The following is a 23017-nucleotide window of genomic DNA, read 5'->3' as shown; positions in this document are numbered from 1 at the left end:
CCCAAGCCCCCAGAGAAGACGATGAAGAAACGCACAGCAGCATTACAAGCAGAGATTTCACATACTGCACTCCAAAAGCATCAAATGTGAATATTTTTGCAATGGAGGAATGCAGTACAAAACGGGATAAAAAGCAGCAGAATTGAGGGAGTGCAGGGATTTTTACAAGGCATTTTCACTCAGCTTTTTTAAGCAAGTGACAGATCCTCTTTAAGCACTAGCAAAATGGTGTATGAAACCATAGACTTTTTTGAGGCTGGTAGAACCATAGGAGTATGCAAAACTGCCACTGCCTCAGCGTTCATGTGCCCTCTCCTGCTACATGTTTGTAAAGATGGTGATGTGAATAAAGGAGATAAGTGAAACTGGTGAGTGCCACTGTTTGGTCTCTTGAAGAACTTGGAACCATATACTTAATCTGTTCTGCTTGAGGTCAAAGACGGGCTGAGTCCTTTCATCCCTTTCTTTGAGTGAATCGGTTGGGGTTTCAAGACCTAGATACACCCCTCCCCCCAATTAAAACCAGAAAAAAACTGGCTTCAATGTATCAAAACATTAAAAAAAATAAGTCTACTTGTTCTTACCAGTGAAAATATGGAAACGAGTTTCCGTGCATGCAATTATCCGCTTAAGATGGAATTTTTTTATATGTTTTTATCACAGTATATCCTATATTTGTGATTTGGTGTTAGAAAATTGTTGGTTCACTATGTTTTTTTTTTTTTTTCCAAATCTAAATGCGTTGTGGACTAAATTTGGAAGATTTTTTTCCTATTACTAAATGTGTGTGTATCCTAAGAAGAAATTGTCTTCACAATTCTCCTGGTTGTTACTTAGAGGTAGTCAGATCTAAAATAGTTTAAACGAGACCCATATTCTCTATTTAGATGTTGTATACAAGACTACTACAAAGTGCCTGATGTAAAGTCCTACTCTTTCCAGAAAGCAAATCAGCAGAACATGTACTGGGCAGTCACTAAATCAGCAGCAGGCTGTTTGTACAAGATAATTGAAGTGCATAATTATATATTATTTTCATCTTTTAAAAACTACCTCTTTCCCAGGAGACCAATTTTTATCAATTTTTCTGGTCCTCTCAAAGAGATCTAACTATTTTTACATAGTTTTAACGTTACAAGTACCGGTAAATGATATCACTAAGTGCACTGTATAATTGAATAACAGGTAAACTTATAATTACATGTCTTAAGATAACAGATAAACTTTCTGTCATAAGTGGCCTAACTATTTATGTTTTGATCCAACAGCAAGTGTCGGGCAGATAGGTTTCAGAGGACATTCAATGCACATACCCGAGAATTACAATGCACTGGATGATTTAGAACCATGCCACTCTCCTTCGCAAAGGTCGGAAACCAGGGACTTCAGCTGCCAGACTGATGAGATAAAGATAGTGCCCCCTTCTGTCCGAAGAATCAGAGCCCAGAAAGGGCAAGGCATAGCAGCTTTGATGTCTAATTCATCAGGAAACATGTCTTCGCTTAGTGACCCTGCTGGATATACTCCACGAATGAATGGTGACTTGAATTTCCGAAGCTTGCCAAGGACAGGGGCTAGGGTGTCTATACAATCTCTTGAGCAAAAGCTTGATGGTTCCAGCCATATGGAAGACTCCTACATTACATTGCCACGTCAATTAAACAAAATACAGGTTGATGAAAGTGTAGTTCATCTGAGGATTAATCCTAGAACTGGCACACTACAAAGGCCAAAGTCCCAAGAAGTCCGGGGCTCTGAAAGAGAAATGTTCTCTAATCCAGCATGTGTAGTGTCTCCTCATGCTGCATATTCAACGAGTATCATCCCTAATGCTATGTTGTCTTCTTCTTCAGAAGTTATTACCATTCATACCTCACAGAGCACTGGACATCTGGAAAGCAAAGGGATATCCCACTGCTCATCTTCCCATAAGAAAAGTGTGCGCAGGGATCAAGTCAACCTTAGAGATGATCACCACTCCTCAAGTGGTAACTGGAGTGAAAGCAGTTCTGCCCGCCACTCTCAAACTTCTGATACACTCTCCCCTAGTGCGATAACAATTATTTCCCTGAGTGATCCTGCAGCATCCCTGAACAATGCAAACAACAAGAAAAATAGTTCCCAACCCATGTCTTACAGAGTGAATGATACCTTTAATAGTCCCTCACAGGACAGTGATACCCGCAGCGATTCTAGCTACTCTGATGGCCGGCAAAGAAATGGTAGTGCAACCAGCAGCATTAATAGCGCTGACCAGTGGTCATCCGAAATGAGGGAAAATGATAGTTGTGCTCCTTTAAGAAAAGCTTCATCTGGACTTTCTGGTTCACCTGTGAGTAACATGAGCACCTGCAGTTTGGACAGAAAAGCAGACTCCAGCTCTCTGTACTCTATAGACCATGATGGCTATAATACTTCAATGCACATGGATTCTGGGATAGATCCAGGGAATGAGAACTATCACAATGGCATTCAGAACCTACAAAACAGCGCCATTAATATTGTTGATACAAAAGAGGCTCTAAACATGGACGAAAGGTCAAGTTATAGTGATAAATCGCTAACGCGCAGCATATCGTTGAGAAAGTCTAAAAAGGCTCCTCCTCCTCCTTCTAGAACTGATTCTCTTAAGCGTCCGAATAAGAAAAATCTCCAATCAAATGGACAAGTACTTAACGAAAAGCTGATTGCTACTCTCCAGCAGTCTCTGCAGCTAAACTTGAAGAGTAAAAGTAGTGGCTCACCATCTCAGAGCCCATGCAGTGACTACGAGGACCCCTGGGTATTGCGCTCTCGCAGTCAAAGTACAGTAAGTGCAAGCAGTAGTAGCATGTCTGCCAGCGCTCCCAATATGTACTCAATTTGTCCAGTTACACCCTCTCAGAGTGACACAAGTAGTATAAAGTCTGAGTATGCTGATCACTGGAGCTACTACATAGACGAGCAACCAAAATCTATAACTCACTCGCCTAACAAATCGGCTAATGATTACAGTGCAAGAGCTGTCAGTCAGCAGATACATACAGAACTTGCCAAGCAGAGCAATGCGTCTCCAGAAAAGGCTTGCAGAGTGACCTCGCCATCTAGTGGGTATTCTAGCCAATCAAACACACCAACCAATCTGACGCCTGTACCCCTGTTATTGAGAAACATGTCACCAGGAGGTGGGAAAAGCAAACCAAAACCTAAAGTGCCTGAAAGAAGATCATCTCTCATCTCTTCTGTTTCCATTTCTTCATCATCAACGTCTCTTTCCTCGAACACATCAGATTCCGTACAGCAGACCGTTAAAATAACAAATCTAGTCCTGCCATCTTCTCCAACTCCTCCCCTTACACCTGACCCACCCCCTCCGCCTGTAATGAATGTGGATGATCACGATTGTATGCCACCATCTCCACATTTTCCACCTCCACCTCCAGAGGCTGCTATGCTTCAGTTGACTGAGGACAATCTTTGGGTTTCACGTTCTAAAATGAATAATTGTGCACCTATGACTTGTCCTCCACCCCCTCCTCCCTTTCCTATCCTTCACTCTAAACCTTCTCTAATTCCCCCACCTCTCAACACAAAATCACTGAAAAATAGAACTATACCCTTAACACAAGGAAAACAGGAGGGTGGGATTTTGAATAGACAAGATCTGATAAGACCAAGCCCTCCTCTTGTTACTGCCCAGGCACTCCACATGATACAGTTAAGGTCTGTTAAGAAATCATCACAACTGGAGAGTGAAAAAATAGCTGAACAGGTGCTACATCCCAAACGTCACGATGAGACGTCACCCTTCTTTTCACGACCTTCGTTAAAGCCATCTGCTTCTCTAGATTCCAGATTAAGCGTAAGCGTAAAGAAAAATGCAATTTTCAACTTGCCAAGCGAGCTGCTACAATACTCCGATTCTCAAATCTGTTCAGACACATTTACAACTGGTGAAACAACAAGCCTAGAACGCAGAGAAGAAGAATATCAGAATTCAGCATACAATGGAGACAAAACGGTTTTGTCCGAAATGTCATCTCCAGAAGAGAAACCAAGTACTTTCCAAAGTACACCAAATGCATCTCCCAACAAGAAGCCTCCTCCTGTTTCAAAGAAGCCCAAATTGTTCCTTATCGTTCCACCTCCGCAGCTTGATTTGGCAGCAGAAAAAATAGCTCAAGTCAATGAAAATGTGAGAGGCATGCCAAAACCCTCCGAAAGGGATTCTGTAAGCGAACATTGCAAGAAGGTAAATGATCGTATAGCTGATGAGAACAATTCAGAAGAGGCTGCTGTTGTGGCTTGCCAAGCAAGGGAAGCTAGTTTGTCCCCTTGCAAAGTTGAACAAGTTAATACAATTTTCAGACAATCCCCAGTTTTGGAAACTACAGATCACCAGAAACAAGACTTTTGGGCCACGATGTCTGAGGAGGTTCATATTGCAGATAACAAGACCGAGAGAGACAACTGTGACCAAAAGACATCACAGGAGGAAGAAACTGGTAAGAGAAGTCCCCTTTATGTCCAGCCTCTCTCTACATAAACCTTTACATGATAACCTTCTTGCAGTTAATGTTAGCTTTCTCTTACTATTGTGTGTGCATAGTTTTACAATGTATCCCTGTGGCCCACAACGTTTTTTACTTTTTTTTTGTTAATGTTTTTACTATTTTTTTTTTCTCCCAACTTTTATCTAAGTTTCTGGGTAACAGTTTTCTGTTTGCATTATTGTAATGTAGCTGACGTGTTTGAGACACCAGATGCGAGTTCACCACTTCCTCGTACTGATTCCATGGATGGCAACGGAGATGTAGTAACTCCGACAAGACCCAGGACCACAGAGGACCTGTTTGCCGCTATCCATAGGTAGGTTTCCTTTTATACTTTATTTCCATTTTCAGGTAACACTGCTTTCTTATAACTAATTTCTTTTTGTGAGATCGCTATATAGGCTCTACATCCAGTTATGTCCTGTCCCTTTTACTTCTTGCTTTTTTGTAATTTTGTCAATTTGCTTCCATGCAAACAACTGTCTCTGATCTTGTGCTAGCTCTTAATGTATCTATGTATTACACAAAACGCAAATTTAGAGATTAAAAGTTTGACGTATTAACTAAAGTTGTCTTGTTTGTAGAGAGGGTTTAATAAGTGTTTTCCACCATAAGTGACCATGAGTTTCTTTTTGCATAGCAGAAATAGACCACATTCATTTCCTTTTGTAAAGTTTTAAATCACCTATTCAGATATTGTTAATACCGCACATATTGTATATTATGTATACATAATATGTAGGGCATACATCATCTGTAAATGTAATTACTACTTGAATGTGTTAAATTTATAGATAATTTATTATCAATTCATGACAATATTTAATAAAAAATAACTTGGCCATAGTTGCCCCGGACTGTCATTGGTGTGGGTACTTTCTATTCTTTCAGCCATATCTTTTACTTTATTTTCTATAAATTCTAATTACATTTACTATTTTCCCTCGTTGGATAATGTTTTGTGCACAGTGTGAACAGGATGTAAAAATATTTATTCGACATCTCTCTTTTTCTCTTATTTTTATCTACTAATATACCCCTCCTTCAATATCCACCCCCCCTTTTCAATATCCCATCTACGCTCTGCGGGTTGTATAACGCAGTTGGAAACAGAGCCTCAACGCCAGTGCCTCATGGCAAGCATGGCAGAACTTGGCAAGTAGAACCGTGCACAGGACCCACGTAGCTCTGTGTACGACCAATGTTGGATTACTGTATGTCTAATTCATTCCAACATCATTAAAACCCCCTTATGTTACAACATTGTGGACTTGTATCCCTCTGCTAGCTACACATTTGGAGAACATTACCACTCATTAATCATCTTGTTTTGACTGTGAAAGATTTTACATGTCGATTCAGATGCCGCACATATCTTAAATCAAAGATGGCGCTTGGTATTTTGATCTCCTTAAGTCTGGTCAAATACATATATCTGTATGTTAAATGTGCAGTTCCATGTAGGGTCAGGAACGCTGCATAGCACTTATGTCTGTGTGTATGTGTATATATGTGTGTGTGTAAAATATATATATATATATATATATATAATTTTTTTTATTTGTACGCCAAATTTCTTTAGTGGTACGTATGTGACTTGTTCTTCAGCTAGAGTAGGACAAACTTATTTTTATGTTGGGGTGCAAATTGCCTCTTCAGAGAGAAAGAGGTCTTGTACTCTATAGCGCCACCTATTGGAAGCAGCAATCCTACAAGTCACAATCAACCCTTTAACGAGTCGTGCAATATGACTTAGAATAAAAGCCAAATCAGAATCTCAATTTGCAGACATGGTGTTTCGGGCTGTTGGCGATACAAGTCCTCTTTTTCTCTGAAGAGGCAATTTGCATATTAAATTTCCCAGAGGAGCATTGCATGGCGTATAAGCCTCCTTACCTTGACATGCCAGAGCCGGTATGTCACTCTCCACAAGGAGAAACGCTACCCCTTAGACCTATGTTTGGGTGAAAACTTTAAAAGAAAACTATAATTCTATTTTTACGTAGATTTTCAAAGCACACCAGCCTCATCAGGTCTAAGAACATAATCTACTAATACATGTAATTTGTATTGTAATGTCTTGGGATCTTCGTTATCTTGAAAGAATCTTGTTTGTTTTATGCAGCACAATTGTCTATTAACATAGAGAGGATGCCTTTCTAAGCATTAGAGTCTGCAGAAACAGCTTGGATGTAAGACTTTGAGATGATATTCTGTCCATTTTTTTTATTTTAGTTGGGACACTTCTGTGGGCATCTAGAGTAGCTTAAAGTGTTACTGCCATCTAGTGGTAAAAATGTAATATATACATTGCTCAAAAAAAAATAAAGGGAACACTCAAACACATCCTAGATCTGAATGAATGAAATATTCTGTTGGCAGCGGATCATTCAGGATACTCTCAAAGCGTGTTGATAACAGAACAAAGCATTAATTAGCCATAAACAGGTACAGGTACGATAGGCTTTGTGGAATCAGGAATATGCATATCTTAAGTGTCTCTGTGCAGCATCAGCAGGCTGCTTCTCCTCTCATGCACAGACGCAGGAAACTGAACACAGTCACATGGTCTTTTCTGTGTGGGAGCCTCTGGGAGTGTTTTTTTTAACTTTATAGATAATACACAAACCTAGCAATAGAACAGTTACATACACAGGAATAGAGTTGTTGCACTAAACATATTCCAACACCCCCACTCAACAACTACTTATCCTGTTAGTCCCATTGCGGTTCTGAAGTCCTCAAACTTGGCTCTTGGCAATGGTTTTGTCATACAATCAGCTAACATCTTGTCAGACTCGCAATAGACAAACTCTAGTACACCACGTTCTACTGAGTCACGTAAGTGGTGATGTTTAACATCGATGTGTTTAGTCCTTGCACTAATCTTCTCAATGCTGGCAAGTTTAAGGCTATGTGCCCACGATGCAGAAATGCTCCGGATTTTTCATGAGCGTTTCTGCATCTCCCTGTCAGAAAAAAACGCATGCGGATTGTGCATGCGGATTGTACATGCGGATTGTACATGCGGATTGTACATGTGTTTTTCCTGCCAGGGACATGCGGATGTGAAGCGTTTTTCACATGCAATTCCGCATACGGGTTGACAAGCGCTTTTCAAGCGATTTTATCATCACTTGGAAAGTGCTTGACAACTTGATCACACTATATAAATCCATGCAACCGGCATGGATTTTATATAGTGTGACCGAAAGAATGGTAAAAAATAAATATCATACTTTCCTTCTGATGGCCCCCGCAGTCTTTATTCGCTCCGTCCTGACTGCCAGCAGCTCGCGGTACACTGAAGGACCTGCCGTCACATGACAACACCGCAGGTCCTTCAGTCCACCGCGATCTGCCGGCAAGCGAAGACAAGGAGACAGGGGGCCATCAGAAGGTAAATATAATATTTCTTTTTTATCTTATTCTTTTTTTTTACAGGTTCTATGGTACCCGGGTCCGGAGGAGAGTCTCCTGTCCTCCACACCCGGGTACCATCCGCATGTGTGAAACGCATGTATTCCGCATGTACAGATCCAGTGATGTGGAATCCAAGCGTTCCAATGAAAGTCAATGGCGGCGAAAACGCAGCGCTTCCGCAAAATAATCAGTAGTGCTGCGTTTTTTTCCGCAATGATAATCCGCAGTGGAAATTTCTTCAGTATGTGCACAGCACATACGAATTATCATTTGGGAACATGGCAGACCTTCTACCATGCGTTTTTAAGCGTTTCTGCAGCGTTTTTGACGCTGCGGAAACGCTTAAGAAATGCATCGTGGGCACACAGCCTAATACATCCTTGACTTTCCTCATAGATAACTGTTGGCTGAGCTAGTGGCTTGCTGAAATCTTCCAAAAGTTGTTTCAACCAAATAACTTCTTGACTTGCATAAGCAGCTGACACATATTCTGCTTCTGTAGAAGACAATGCAACTGACACTTGTTTTCTGCTGGACCAAGAAATTGAATTTTCTGCTAACTTGAACAAGTAACCACTTGTTGATTTCCGATCACTTGTATCTCCAGCCCAATCTGCATCCACATAACCTCTGAGAGATATCTGATGCAGATATGTTAAGATTTAGCCTTTGAGTTTCCTTAAGATATTGTAGAATTCTCTTAGTTGCATTCCAGTTTCTTTGGCGTGGCTTGCTTACACGTCGGCAGAGAATTCCAACTGCGGCTGTAATATCTGGACGAGTTGTGGTTGCTAAATGCAGAAGCGCCCCAACTGCTTGTCTGTAACTCTCATTGGTGGGTAGCAGATCTTCTTCTCCTTCCAACTTTAAGTAGGATGGATCCATTGGTGTTGATGCACCTTTGGCTTCTGACAGTCCAAATTGGTTCAGGATTGCGGAAATTTGTCTACTTCTGCTTCTCGTGGACAGGCAGTTTTTGCATTTGTTGCCATGACTGTGGCTCTGGCTCAGGAAGTGTTCTGACCATATAAGAAAGGCGTCGAGCTGGGATACACTTCTTTGGTCTTTCTGATCTCCTGACTGGAGGTTGACTTGGTTCTTCTGTTTCTTTCTTTCTGGCTTCAGAGCTTATACAGACTTCAGTGTTTTCTTTTTCAGTGTCTGGGTTTGGTGGCTTGAATGACTGGTGTAACTTCATGGAATTTGAGCGAAACTGAGTTCTCATCAATCACTACGTCTCTGCTGATTGTTACTGTGTTGGTCTCTGGGTGCAAGATTCTGCATCCCTTTTGAGTTTCGCTATAGCCCACCAGGACTCCTTGCTTTTCATGTGATTCCCACTTGGAACGTTTTTCTTTGGGAACATACACAAACATTTTGCTTCCAAATATCCTTAGGTGCTTCAGGTTAGGCTTCTCACAGTTCCATAGCCCATATGGAGTTTAATTTGTGGCTTTACCTGGCAGTCTGTTTTGAAGATAGCAAGCTGTCGTGATGGCTTCTCCCCAATACGTTCACATCAAACAACATGCTTCTTCCACTTTCACAAAGAGTGCGGTTCTGCAAGAGTGTGACCCTTCTTTGATATAATGCCGCTGTTGTCTTTAAAAGTAACTACATTCCCCTTTTGCGTAAGCTTCTTTACTGACAGAAGATTGCTTTCAAGACTGGAAACATGGAGAACATCCTTTACTGGGATCTTTCTGCTTTGTGCTGAGGAAACTGGACAGTGGAGGTTGCCATCTCCTACTCCTTCTGAAGTCATATATTGACCATTAGCTAAGATGACCTTTTCTGACTTGCTTTCCTCAAGGTCCGTGAAGAAATCCTTGTTATTCGTCATATGGCTGCTAGCACCAGAGTCTATACACTACATATGCTTTGCAGATGAGCCTGTACTGGTATTAAATGCAGTTTCAACACATGCAGACTTTTCCTCTACAGCTGTTTTCACCTTTTGGTCACTGTTCTGCTTTTTAAGCTGCCTCATTCTTGCTATCCAAATTCTGCAGTCTGCTTTAAGGAGGCCGGGCTTTCTACAGACAAAACATTCACGAGTTTCCCTTAGATTGCTCTTATTTTTAGGAAAGTCCTGTGTATTTAATGCTGTTTCTGCTCTAGATTCATTACTGCTGCTTACATTGTATGTTTTTCGCTTGAATTCATCTACAAGCTTGCCTTTGACATATTCTAGTGTGAGCTCATCATCTGGCCATGCATCTAGTGCAGTGACAAGTGTGTCATAACTTTCTGGAAGACCACTTAATAGTAGTGCAGCAACATGAAAGTCTTTAATTTCTTCCCCCATGCCCCTGAGACTCTCCACAATCTCTAGGGTGTTTCTTATATAGTCCTGCATATTCTGCCCATCACTTAGCTTAGACTGATACAGTTTTCTCATGAGATAAAGTTTATTGCTGAGATTTGATCTTTCATGCACTTTCTGTAATTTATCCCACATCTCTTTTGCAGTTGCACATTTTCATACAACCCCTGGCAAAAATTATGGAATCACCGGGCTCAGAGGATGTTCAATCAATTGTTCAATGTTGTTGAAAAAAAGCAGATCACAGACATGACACAAAACTAAAGTAATTTCAAATGGCAACTTTAGGGCTTTAAGAAACACTAAAAGAAGTCAAGAAAAAAAATGTGGTACTCAGTAAGGGTAATTTTCTTTTTCAAACCAAGCAGAGGGAAAAAATTGTGGAATCATGAAAAACAAACACACAAAAGACCACTCCAATACATCACTAGTATTTTGTTGCACCACCTCTGGCTTTAATAACAGCTTGTAGTCTCTGAGGCATGGACTTAATGAGTGACAAACAGTACTCTTCATCAATCTGGCTCCAACTTTCTCTCATTGCTGTTGCCAGATCAGCTTTGCAGGTTGGAGCCTTGTCATGGACCATTTTCTTCAACTTCCATCAAAGATTTTCAATTGGATTGAGATCCTGACTATTTGCAGGCCATGACATTGACCTTATGTGTCTTCTTTCAAGGAATGTTTTCACAGTTTTTGCTCTATGGCAGGATGCATTATCATCTTAAAAAATGTCATCATCCCCAAACATCCTTTCAATTTAAGGTATAAGAAAACTGTCCAAAATATCAATGTAAACTTGGGCATTTATTGAAGACGTAATGACAGCCATCTCCCCAGTGCCTTTACCTGACATGCAGCCCCATATCATCAATGACTGTGGAAATTTGCATGTTCTCTTCATGCAGTCATCTTTATAAATCTCATTGGAACGGCACCAAACAAAAGTTCCAGCATCATCACCTTGCCCAGTGTAGATTCGCGATTCATCACTGAATATGACTTTCATCCACAGTCCACGATTGCTTTTCCTTAGCCCATTGTAACCATGTTTTTTTCTGTTTAGGTGTTAATGATGGCTTATGTTTAGCTTTTCTGTATGTAAATCCCATTTCCTTTAGGCGTTTTCTTACAGTTCGGTCACAGACATTGACTCCAGTTTCCTCCCATTCGTTCCTCATTTGTTTTGTTGTGCATTTCCTGTTTTGGAGACATATTGCTTTAAGTTTCAGGTCTTGATGCTTTGATGTCTTCCTTGGTCTACCAGTATGTTTGCCTTTAACAACCTTCCCATGTTGTTTGTATTTGGTCCAGATTTTAGACACAGCTGACTGTGAACAACCAACATCTTTTGCAACATTGTGTGATGATTTACCTTCTTTTAAGAGTTTGATAATCCTCTCCTTTGTTTAAATTGTCATCTCTCGTGTTGGAGCCATGATTCACGTCAGTCCACTTGGTGCAACAGCTCTCCAAGGTGTGATTACTTTCTTTTAGATGCAGACTAACGAGCAGATCTAATTTGATGCAGGTGTTAGTTTTGGAAATGAAAATTTACAGGGTGATTCCATAATATTTTCCTCAGAATTGAGTGATTCCATAATTTTTTCCCTCTGCTTGGTCTGAAAAAAATTACCCTTACTGAGTACCACATTTTTTTTCTTGATTTCTTTTAGTGTTTCTTAAAGCCATAAAGTTGCCATTTGAAATGACTTTAGTTTTGTGCCATGTCTGTGATCTGCTTTTTTTCAACAACATTAAACAAAAGAACGAACATCCTCCAAGCCCGGTGATTTCATGATTTTTGCCAGGGGTTGTATATACACAATCTGATCATCATCTACACTGAGGGAGATAGTGCTTTGTGCTTTCTGATCCTTCTCTAGCCAATCATCTGGTAATGGATGAGACACTTGTTCCTGCGTATATTTCCACGTACCTTCTATTATGAGCAGCATTTTCACCATAAATTTCCAAGATTGATGATTCTGATTGGTGAGATTTTGCACTGAGAACTTGCAGTGATCCCTGCTTGTGGACATCTTCTCTGTTGATCTGTGCTGCTTTTGCTTTCGACTTCTGTTGCTGTATTACTCTTCTGTGTCACTCCTGGGGTTCTGTGTCATTCTGGAGTTCTGTTTCACTCTGGGCCCATAACCTGTTGGCATCGGATCATTCAGGATACTCTCAAAGCGTGTTGACAACAGAACAAAGCTTTAATTAGCCATAAACAGGTAGAGATATGATAGGCTTTGTGGAATCAGGAATATGCATATCTTAAGTGTCTCTGTGCAGCATCAGCAGGCTGCTTCTCCTCTCATGCACAGACGCAGGAAACTGAACACAGTCACATGGTCTTTTCTGTGTGTTAGTCTCTGTTTTTTTTTTGTTTTTTTTTTTTAACTTTATAGACAATACACCAACCTTGCAATAGACCATTTACATACACAGGAATGGAGTTGTTGCACTAAACATATTCCAACATATTCTCATTGAATACTTCGTTATGTACAAAGTTGAATGTGCTGACAACAAAATCACGCAAAAATCATCAATGGAAATCAAATTTATTAACCAATGGAGGCCTGGATTTGGAGTCACCCCCAAAATTAAAGTGGAAAAACACACTACAGGCTGATCCAACTTTGATGTAATGTCCTTTAAAACAAGTCAAAATGAGGCTCAGTATTGTGTGTGGCCTCCGCGTGCCTGTATGACCTCCCTACAATGCCTGGGCATGCTCCTGATGAGGATGGTCTCCTGTGGGATCCCCTCCCAGACCTGGACTGAAGCATCCGCCAACTCCTGGACAGTCTGCGGTGCTACGTGACGTTGGTGGATGGAGCGAGACATGATGTCCCAGATGTGCTCAATTGGATTCAGGTCTGGGGAACGGACGGGCCAGTCCATAGCTTCAAACACTTCATCTTGCAGGAACTGCTGACACACTCCAGCCACATGAAGTCTGTCATTGTCCTGCATTAGGAGGAACCCAGGGCCAACCGTACCAGCATATGGTCTCACAAGGGGTCTGAGGATCTCATCTCGGTACCTAATGGCAGTCAGGCTACCTCTGGCGAGCACATGGAGGGTTGTGTTTCCCTCCAAAGAAATGCCACCCCACACCATTACTGACTCACGCCAAACCGGTCATGCTGAAGGATGTTGCAGGCAGCAGATCGCTCTCCACGGCGTCTCCAGACTCTGTCACGTCTGTCACATGTGCTCAGTGTGAACCTGCTTTCATCTGTGTAGAGCACAGGATGCCAGTGGCGACTTTGCCAATCCTGGTGTTTTGTGGAAAATGCCAAGCGTCCTGCACGGTGTTGGGCTGTTAGCACAACCCCCATCTGTGGACGTCGGGCCCTCATACCACCCTCATGGAGTCGGTTTCTAACCTTTTGTGCAGACACATGCACATTTGTGGCCTGCTGGAGGTCATGTTGCAGGGCTCTGGCCGTGCTCCTCCTGTTCCTCCTTACACAAAGGCAGAGGTAGCGGTCCTGCTATTGGGTTGTTTCCCTCCTAGGACCCCCTCCATGTCTCCTGGTGTACTGACCTGTCTCCTGGTAGTGCCTCCAGCCTCTGGACACTACGCTGACAGACACAGAAAACCTTCTTGCCACAGCTCTCATTGATGTGCCATCCTGGATGAGCTGCACTACCTGAGCAACTTCTGTGGGTTGTAGAATCCGTCTCATGCTACCACGCGTGTGAAAGCACAACCAACATTCAAATGGGACCAAAACATCAGCCAGAAAGCATTGGTACTGAGATGTGGTCTGTGGTCCCCACCTGCAGAACCACTCCTTTATTGAGGGTGTCTTGATAATTGCCAATAATTTCCATCTATTGTCTATTCCATTTGCACAACAGCATGTGAAATTGATTGTCAATCAGTGTTGCTTCCTAAGTGGACAGTTTGATTTCACAGAAGTTTGATTTTCTTGGAGTTATATTCTGTTGTTTAAGTGTTCCCTTTATTTTTTAGAGCAGTGTATTATACTTTCTATGCTCCTGCATACTAAAATTCTATAAAGTTGTTGAAATGTAAAAGGGCTGTCTGGGCATCTAACATTGATGACCTACCTCTGGGGTAGATCATCATCAGTTTAAGATCAGTTGGGGTCTAATTTAACTTCCGGCACCCCCACTGATCAGCTGTTATTAGCTCTGGCTGTGGACGGGGCTGAACATTCATTGTGTAGTGACCGCTGATAGCAGCTGCAGATCTGCTATTATTCTCTTCATTAGATGCTCAGATAACCCCTTTAATAAAAAAAAAAAAAAAAAAAATATTCCCTAAAATGTGATCTAATGTGATATAATAATATATTTACTTATTTCAAGAACACGGCCTAGGTTAGGAACACAGAGGCATAGTAATTGTTATTGTCTTGTTAAGAGTAACCATCTTTTAAATTTTTTTATTTTATAAATTAATAGTATGTGCGAAAATAAGAAACTTTGCAATATATGTTATTAGAGATATCTGCTTCTTTCTCCTCCTGGATTGGTTATGTATTCATTCTCAACACACTCAATTCACAGGTAAAATCTGTCTTCATTAAAGGGGTTGTCCCGTCTTAAGTTATAAGTCTGCAGTCACTTGTGAGTCCCCGCTTCGCACACAGAGCATGCGGTGTAGATTCTCCTGTGCCAGCGACAGGAGCAGGCAGTTATATGATTTGCATACTTCCAGCCACATTCCGACTAGACTGTATCCGACCGTAGCTGCCCATCTAGTCTGCATGCAATCAAATGTATGCAAATCACATACTTGCAGTCCCAGCGCGGGCATCATAGGATCCTCCTAGTGTGTATTGCATCAGATGTGAGGACTCACGTCTGCAATAGCATAGAGTGACTGCAGACTTTTAGCTTCAGACCAGACAACCCCTTTAGGTACAGATTTTCCCATTAGGAGATGACAATTATGCACATAGAGTTGTATGGAGAACTAACTGTCATTTCAGGAAAACCTGCAGCATAATGTCTGTCTCCCTCTAGCGCCTCCCTCCTACTCCCACCTCACCTCTTCATAGATTTTTAAAAGCACCAATTATCATCTCCAAAGTAATGGGAAAATTGTTATTCACTGAATACAGTTTTTGCAGATTTTACCCATAAATTGAGAGTGCGAGATCAATCCAGGAGAAGGAATCTGATTTCTGTGATAAGATATATTACAAAGTAGCTTACTTAGATGTGTACTATTGATTTATGAAATAAAAATTAAAACGACAGTTACCCTTTAACCCCTTCACTACCTTTGACATACATACAGTGCTGGCCAAAAGTATTGGCACCCCTGCAATTCTGTCAGATAATACTCAGTTTCTTCCTGAAAATGATTGTAATCACAAATTCTTTGGTATTATTATCTTCATTTAATTTGCTTGCAAGGAAAAAACACAAAAGAGAATGAAGCAAAAATCAAATCATTGATCATTTCACACAAAACTCCAAAAAAGGGCCGGACAAAAGTATTGGCACCCTCAGCCTAATACTTGGTTGCACAACCTTTAGCCAAAATAACTGCGAACAACCACTTCCGGTAACCATCAATGAGTTTCTTACAATGCTCTGCTGGAATTGTAGACCATTCTTCTTTGGCAAACTGCTCCAGGTCCCTGATATTTGAAGGGTGCCTTCTCCAAACTGCCATTTTGAGATCTCTCCACAGGTGTTCTATGGGATTTAGGTCTGGACTCATTGCTGGCCACCTTAGAAGTCTCCAGTGCTTTCTCTCAAACCATTTTATAGTGCTTTTGGAAGTGTGTTTTGGGTCATTGTCCTGCTGGAGACCCATGACCTCTGAGGGAGACCCAGCTTTCTCACACTGGGCCCTACATTATGCTGCAAAATTTGTTGGTAGTCTTCAGACTTCATAATGCCATGCACACGGTCAAGCAGTCCAGTGCCAGAGGCAGCAAAGCAACCTCAAAATATCAGGGAACCTCTGCCATGTTTGACTGTAGGGACCGTGTTCTTTTCTTTGAATGCCTCTTTTTTTTTTCCTGTACACTCTTATGTTGATGCTTTTTCCCAAAAAGCTCTACTTTTGTCTCATCTGACCAGAGAACATTCTTCCAAAACGTTTTAGGCTTTCTCAGGTAAGTTTTGGCAAACTCCAGCCTGGCTTTTTTATGTCTCGGGGTAAGAAGTGGGGTCTTCCTGGGTATCCTACCATACAGTCCCTTTTCATTCAGACGCCGACGAATAGTACGGGTTGACACTGTTGTACCCTCGGACTGCAGGGCAGCTTGAACTTGTTTGGATGTTAGTCGAGGTTCTTTATCCACCATCCACACAATCTTGCGTTGAAATCTCTCGGCAATTTTTCTTTTCCGTCCACATCTAGGGAGGTTAGCCACAGTGCCATGGGCTTTAAACTTCTTGATGACACTGCGCACGGAAGACACAGGAACATTCAGGTCTTTGGAGATGGACTTGTAGCCTTGAGATTGCTCATGCTTCCTCACAATTTGGTTTCTCAAGTCCTCAGACAGTTCTTTGGTCTTTTTTCTTTTCTCCATGCTTAATGTGGTACACACAAGGACACAGGACAGAGGTTGAGTCAACTTTAATCCATGTTAACTGGCTGCAAGTGTGATTTAGTTATTGCCAACACCTGTTAGGTGCCACAGGTAAGTTACAGGTGCTGTTAATTACACGAATTAGAGAAGCATCACATGATTTTTCAAAGGGTGCCAATACTTTTTTCCACCCCCTTTTTTAGGTTTGGTGTGGAATTATATCCAATTTGGCTTTAGGACAATTCTTTTTGTGTTTTTTTTCATTGAAGACAAATTAAATGAAGAGAATAATACCAAAGAATTTGTGATTGCAATCATTTTCAGGAAGAAACTGAGTATTATCTGACAGAATTGCAGGGGTGCCAATACTTTTGGCCAGCACTGTATACGTTAAAGGTAGTGTTCCTGTCTTTGATGTAGGCTCACACGCAAAGCCCCTCACGTGATCGTGGGGCGCCAATGGGTTGCCATGAGAGCCGGGGGTCTGCAGAAGACCACCATGCCTGTCATTACGATATTCCTGTGAACGCTGGCTTGTGTCCGGCGTTCATAGATTGCCCTGCCATGTGTAGCACAGGCGATCGGGCAATCGCACCTTCAAGTATCCTAACATGACTATCTAATAAATTAAAAAATAATGAAAAAAAACTGTTTTAAAAATATGAAGAAAATAAAATGGATCACCCCTTTAGCACCATTCAAAATACAACAATAAAAATTCCACATTTGGTATCTCTGCGTTCAGAAAAAAATCAAAACTCCAGAATTACGATTTTTTGGTTGTTTCAACATTGCAATAAGATGCAGTAAGAGGTGTTCAAAAATCATATCTACCTCCAAATTGTATCAATAAAAATATCAGCTCAGAGCATAAAAATAAGCCCTTGCCCAGCCCCAGATACCAAAAAATGAAAGCATTACAAGTCTTGGAAAATGGAGACAAAAACAACATATTTTTTTTGTTGCAAATTTCCGAATTTTATTTTACCAGTCACCACCTAAATAAAAAAGTACACATTTGGTATCTACGTACTTGTACTGTATTGGTGAATCATACTGCAAATTGCATACTGTTTTACCAAAAACAATTGTGGAATTGCACTTTTATTGCAATTTCAACGCACTTGGAATTTTTTCTCGTTTTCCAGAACACTACTGGAGTTGTTCAAAAATACAACTCGTCCTGCAAAAATCAAGCCATTACACATCTATATGGCAAGACAAATAAAAAAGTTATGGCTCTTGGAAGAAGGCGAGGAAAAAAACGGAAAATTGACGGGTAGTGAAGGGGTTACATTTAGAAAGCCAAGCAATAGACTAGCTGCATAAAATTTATCGCAGTGGCTCATACTGGATTAGAAATTTGGTGCATTTGAGATACTGATATTTCTTTCTTGGTTAGACCATTTCTTGCTACTTGCCGCATCTTAAGTCATGCGTTCTTTCCAATTAGCCACGTTCCTATGTCCGGTAAGCTGCAAAGTGTTTAAAAAGTCCAGTATATGTGGTGCACAGAATGAGTGCCAGAAATTAGGCACATAAATAGTAAATCTCCCCCGCAGCATTTTACATGCAGGGTACTTGTATCTCGCCAAGTTGAGCTGCACTTTTAACATACAAGTTAAAGTAGATCCAGTTTATTTTGGGAATAATTATTGTGACATCTTCTCTGAATAACTGTGCGCAGTGATAATTATATTAATTGCATTATCTTTAATTATAGATCCAAAAGAAAGGTTCTTGGCCGCAAAGATTCTGATGATGACCGCTGCAGAAATCATTCACCTTCACCACCCGTCACTCCAACAGGAAGCTTCCCAAATGTCAGCTCCTTTAAACAGCCAGGAGCAATCCAAAGAAACATCCGAAAGTCCAGTACAAGCAGTGACAACTTCAAAGCTCTGTTACTGAAGAAAGGAAGCCGGTCTGAGAGTGGTTCACGTATGTCCGCTGCAGAAATGCTAAAGCACACAGACCCTAGGTTTCAGAGGTCCCAATCTGACTCTTCTCTGGAACTGCCTGATAGTCCAACGTTGGCCTCCCCAAATAAGAACAGGAAAGCACAAGAGGAATGGGCTAAGAGCGAGGGATTGATGCCAAGAAGCATGTCACTTTGTGGAACCAGGTACAGCCGTTCCAGAACCCCTCCCTCAGCCGCTAGCAGCAAGTACAATGTCCGGAGCCGCCTCCAGAGCAGTCCTATGACAGTCATTTCTGAAGGAGAAGGAGAAACTGCTGATCTTCTAGAAAACAGTTATGCCAAGGCGCCACTGAGATGCACAATGAGTGTAGACAGGTTTCAAAGAACTGCCTCTGCACTGAATGACTCTTTAGGTGCCGACATTTCCAGTACTAGAGTACATATAGACTTGATGAACAGATTTTTGGATGTTAGTCCAGGCAAAGACTATGGTTCTGTAGAAGAAAAAAGCTAAGACAATGAGAAAAGGAGCTTCATGAAATGTATCACGCCAACCCTATGGAAGCAGTGAGACAGCTATGACCGTAATAGAGATGTTGCTCATTGCCATGCACTTGATCTTTGTATAGTAAATGCTTTAGCACTGCAGTCTCTGGGGTAGGCTTTAGCAGGGCTGAAGAGCATGCGGTGCCTGCCAGACGCAGAGAGTTAGAACCAAAGCTAGGAAGGAAGGATCATCCCTGTGCCTAGATTGGAGGTGGACTTTGTGAAAGGTTTTGGAGAAATGAAGTTAATTGGCCAGGCACCCGGTAGTAACTTGGGCTGCCTAGCAATAGATGCATGAAGCTTAGTGACATCTCCTAAACAGGGTATTATGGGTCATGGTGGACTGCTGGCGTGGCTTGCTCTGGGGTGTGCGATTGGTGGGCTGGTAGACACCCCTTCATACTAACCCATCCAAGTTGCTGAATTGTGATTTCTCTGGTACTGTTTTCTTTTATTATTCCTTTTGTAGTTGAGTCACACGTCTTGTGTATTTTCAGCTGCTGTGCAGCGATAAAAGCCCAAGTTTCTCCTATGTAGAACTTCATGCAACACTAAAAGGCACTGAAGTTTCCACTACATGACCATCAAGTTACAATGCATCTTAAGAATTAGATAGAAGTCTTAGAAAAGGCTTTTCTGGCTGTTACATAAACCGTATAGCCTGGAGATGAAGCACACAGCTAAAGGTGTATGCACATACTGCCATGCTGGAGGGTGTCCTTCCTCTACCTGGCAGCAACTGCAGTGCGTTGTGCTGCAGCCATCGTCATCGCAACACAGTGCAGCCGTAGTTTGGGTCTCTTTGGCGACACTACGTTTTTTTCTCAGACTGAGAACTTGCACTACAAAGCTATTTGTGTAAACTTTCTAGATTTACACATGACATACATTTTAACAAGTGAACAGCACTGGTCTTTATAATCTAAAACTGCTACATTTTTGGTTACCAAAGAATAATTTCTACTTCCTTTATAGTTTTGAAATAAGATTATGCCTGTACGATTTCTTAACCGTTTTTACTTGTTGAAAAAAAAAAAGAAAAAGAAGAAAAAAAGGCCTTTTCTAATTTGGACAAACTGAGTTTGTTCTTTACTGTTTTATAGCATCATTTTGATGTATCGTGTAGTTTTTATATTATTTGTATATATTAGAACTTTTAAAACTTCACTTTTTAACCCACATTTAAAATTTGTACATTTTTGAACATTTTAGAGGAACAGAACGTGTAGTTAACCCTTATGCTGGTGGAGGAGGGTACATGATCTTATGACTAACCTCCTGCAGCAAACACGAGTTAATTTATTTTAGTACTTCTGTGAAATGTGGCTGTGACTCCTTTCCTTGGTAATACTGTAAGCATTCAGGGGCCTTCAACTTATTAAGACAATGCTGTGACTATGCTTCAAATAAAGCATGGCTCAAAGGATATTGATTTTGTCGTTATTTGTTTTGGTGTCTAATTATCCTGAATGTAATCTGAGTGACCATCATGTTTTATTAATTCATTTAATATTAAGAGGCAATTCTCATATAATGATAGGAAAGGATTCTTTACAGTTAGGGCATTTCTCAACTTCACTACTCTATCATGAGATGTAGACATATCAAGTGTGCATCTGCAGAATAAGGGGCCTACTGCTAACTGAAAAAGTGTTTTCTACTGCCTATAAGATCCTATGTCGATTAGATCATCACTGCTTTATCCATCCAGTGGTAACGGATTATCTAGAGAGCAATAAATAGTGTCATATAGGTAGCATACCACTGTCGTTAAATAAAGTTAGGAATGAAAGTCGGAAATGTCAAGCGGCCACATCTTTGGTTTCTGCCTCTAGGTAGGTTACTGAGATTTAATGCGAGGTGGGAAGCTGTGATGTCATAAGACGGATTCACTCAGGTAAGCTGCTGTGACATCACAAGTGGATTTCAGTCAGTTCATGGTATGACATCAGAACTAGTGAAGAGCTACACTCCTTCCTATCCATGTCTCACAGTAACGCCACGTTCACACGTTCAGTATTTGGTCAGTATTTTACATCAGTATTTGTAAGACAAAACCAGGAGTGGGTGATCAATCCAGAAGTGGTGACGTGTTTCTATTATACTTTTCCTCTGACTGTTCCACTCCTGGTTTTGGCTTACACATACTGATCAAAGGCTACGTTCACACGTTCAATATATCTGGTGGATTGGTACACTGGTGGACCGCTACAAATAAAATTGTATGTGACTAGCACCTCACTGTCAAATTGGCAGTTAGAAATTTAGACGCTAAGGCCTCGGCCCCACTATCCGTATTCGGTCAGTATTTTTTCGCAGGAGCCAAAACCAGATGAGGAACAATCAGAGGAAAGGTATAATAGAAACAAGTCACCAATTCTGCATTTATCACCCACTCCTGGTTTTGGCTCCCACTCCTGAGAAATACTGACCAAATACTGATAGTGGGGCCGTGGCCTTATGTGTTGTTCTTGCACATGGGCCTTTCTGTTCTTGGTGTCTGCTCTTGTAATGGCAGATACAATGACAAAATTCAAAAATATACGAATGATGAATGATTGAAGAATAACTGATCATAGAGAATTGTCCAACTTTTGTAAGGCAAATTTGTGGACAGTTGAACAGAAACTAGTGCTTTGCTATCCCTTTGGTCAATCATTGTCCGAAAGGTTCCAAGATGTCATGTCCCGCGAATTGGAAATAATACAGGCCGTATTGTATTGTCATTATATTGTGCTATTTCATTGCTATGCCATAAGGTTTGCCCACTCTCCAGCTCTATTGTTTCTCTAATGTCAGTAAACCCTCCCTTCTTCATTCTTCTTCCTCCTTCACGATCTGTCAGCTATCTTAGAAGCTCATGTGTTTGCATTGCTGGTTCAGAAAAGTCTTTTTTTTACCTACTGTATGTGTGCATAACTACAAGAATTCAGCTGGAAAATAAATCATCTTCTGGAATCTTCATCCGTGCCCCCTGCAGTCGAGTTCAAGCTATCTGATTATATATCTATGTGTAAGTAACGGTACATAGAGGCGGCCTTGAAACGGTGTCTCAAGCGCCCTACACTTGCAGCCTAGTTATGGAGTCAGAATAATGGACATGAGGCTTCCTTAACCTACAGTATGTTACTTTGTTTTTGAATGGTATTAACTTATAAATCTATAGAAAAGATTGTGTATTGAAGATACTATCATCTCTGTCCTTCCAGTGCCAATGGTGTGGCATAACTGTAAGGTTAAAGGGAATCTGTCACCTTGGATAACACTATTTACGTGAAGATGTAGGGTTAATCTGGAGGTAAACCGCATTACAAAGCTTCCCTTTCGCCTTATTGAAAGTGTGGCTATTGGGAGAAAATGAACTTTATTCTTCCTAGTAGACGTCGACTTTCTATAATAGAGGCGGTGCCCAAAGCAGCTTCTGTCACTGCTGAGAGCATAGTGACTGGTGGCAATAAGCACGCCCCGAGACTTGAATGATAGCTGGCTCTGTACTGATACGCTGCAGACCTGGTTGTCAATCAAAGTGCTGGGTGTGATTACAGCTTGCCGCTCCATGCACTTCACTATTACTGACAGCCAGCGGAACAGCTACTGTCACCGCTATACTGTAAGCGGAGGTTGTGAGCATGTCTGTTTACTTGCAGATTAACCCTATATCTATAGGTAAATAGCATTATCCAAATGTTTTATCAGTCTGGTCAGTTTATGTGACCTACTTTTTGAGATA

General features: G+C 41.1%; 1 protein-coding gene across 6 annotated transcripts in view; it reads left to right on the top strand.

Moving 5' to 3' along the window:
• The window catches only part of NHSL1 (NHS like 1), a 228286-nt gene extending 207576 nt beyond the window's left edge, over window positions 1–20710 (top strand). For all 6 annotated transcript variants that reach the window (XM_073671331.1, XM_073671329.1, XM_073671334.1 and 3 more), the window contains 3 exons: window positions 1269–4484; window positions 4722–4848; window positions 18544–20710. In XM_073671331.1, coding sequence (XP_073527432.1) covers window positions 1269–4484; window positions 4722–4848; window positions 18544–19255 — 4055 coding nt within the window. In that variant the 3' untranslated portion in view covers window positions 19256–20710. The remainder of the gene's footprint in view (window positions 1–1268; window positions 4485–4721; window positions 4849–18543) is intronic.
• The last annotated feature ends 2307 nt before the right edge of the window (window positions 20711–23017 follow it).

Source organism: Phyllobates terribilis, unplaced genomic scaffold (assembly GCF_046119375.1).
Source record: "Phyllobates terribilis strain yellow unplaced genomic scaffold, ASM4611937v1 Scaffold_3__8_contigs__length_932513732, whole genome shotgun sequence".
Lineage (NCBI taxonomy): Eukaryota > Metazoa > Chordata > Amphibia > Anura > Dendrobatidae > Phyllobates > Phyllobates terribilis.
This window is presented reverse-complemented; position numbering and strand designations above follow the sequence as displayed.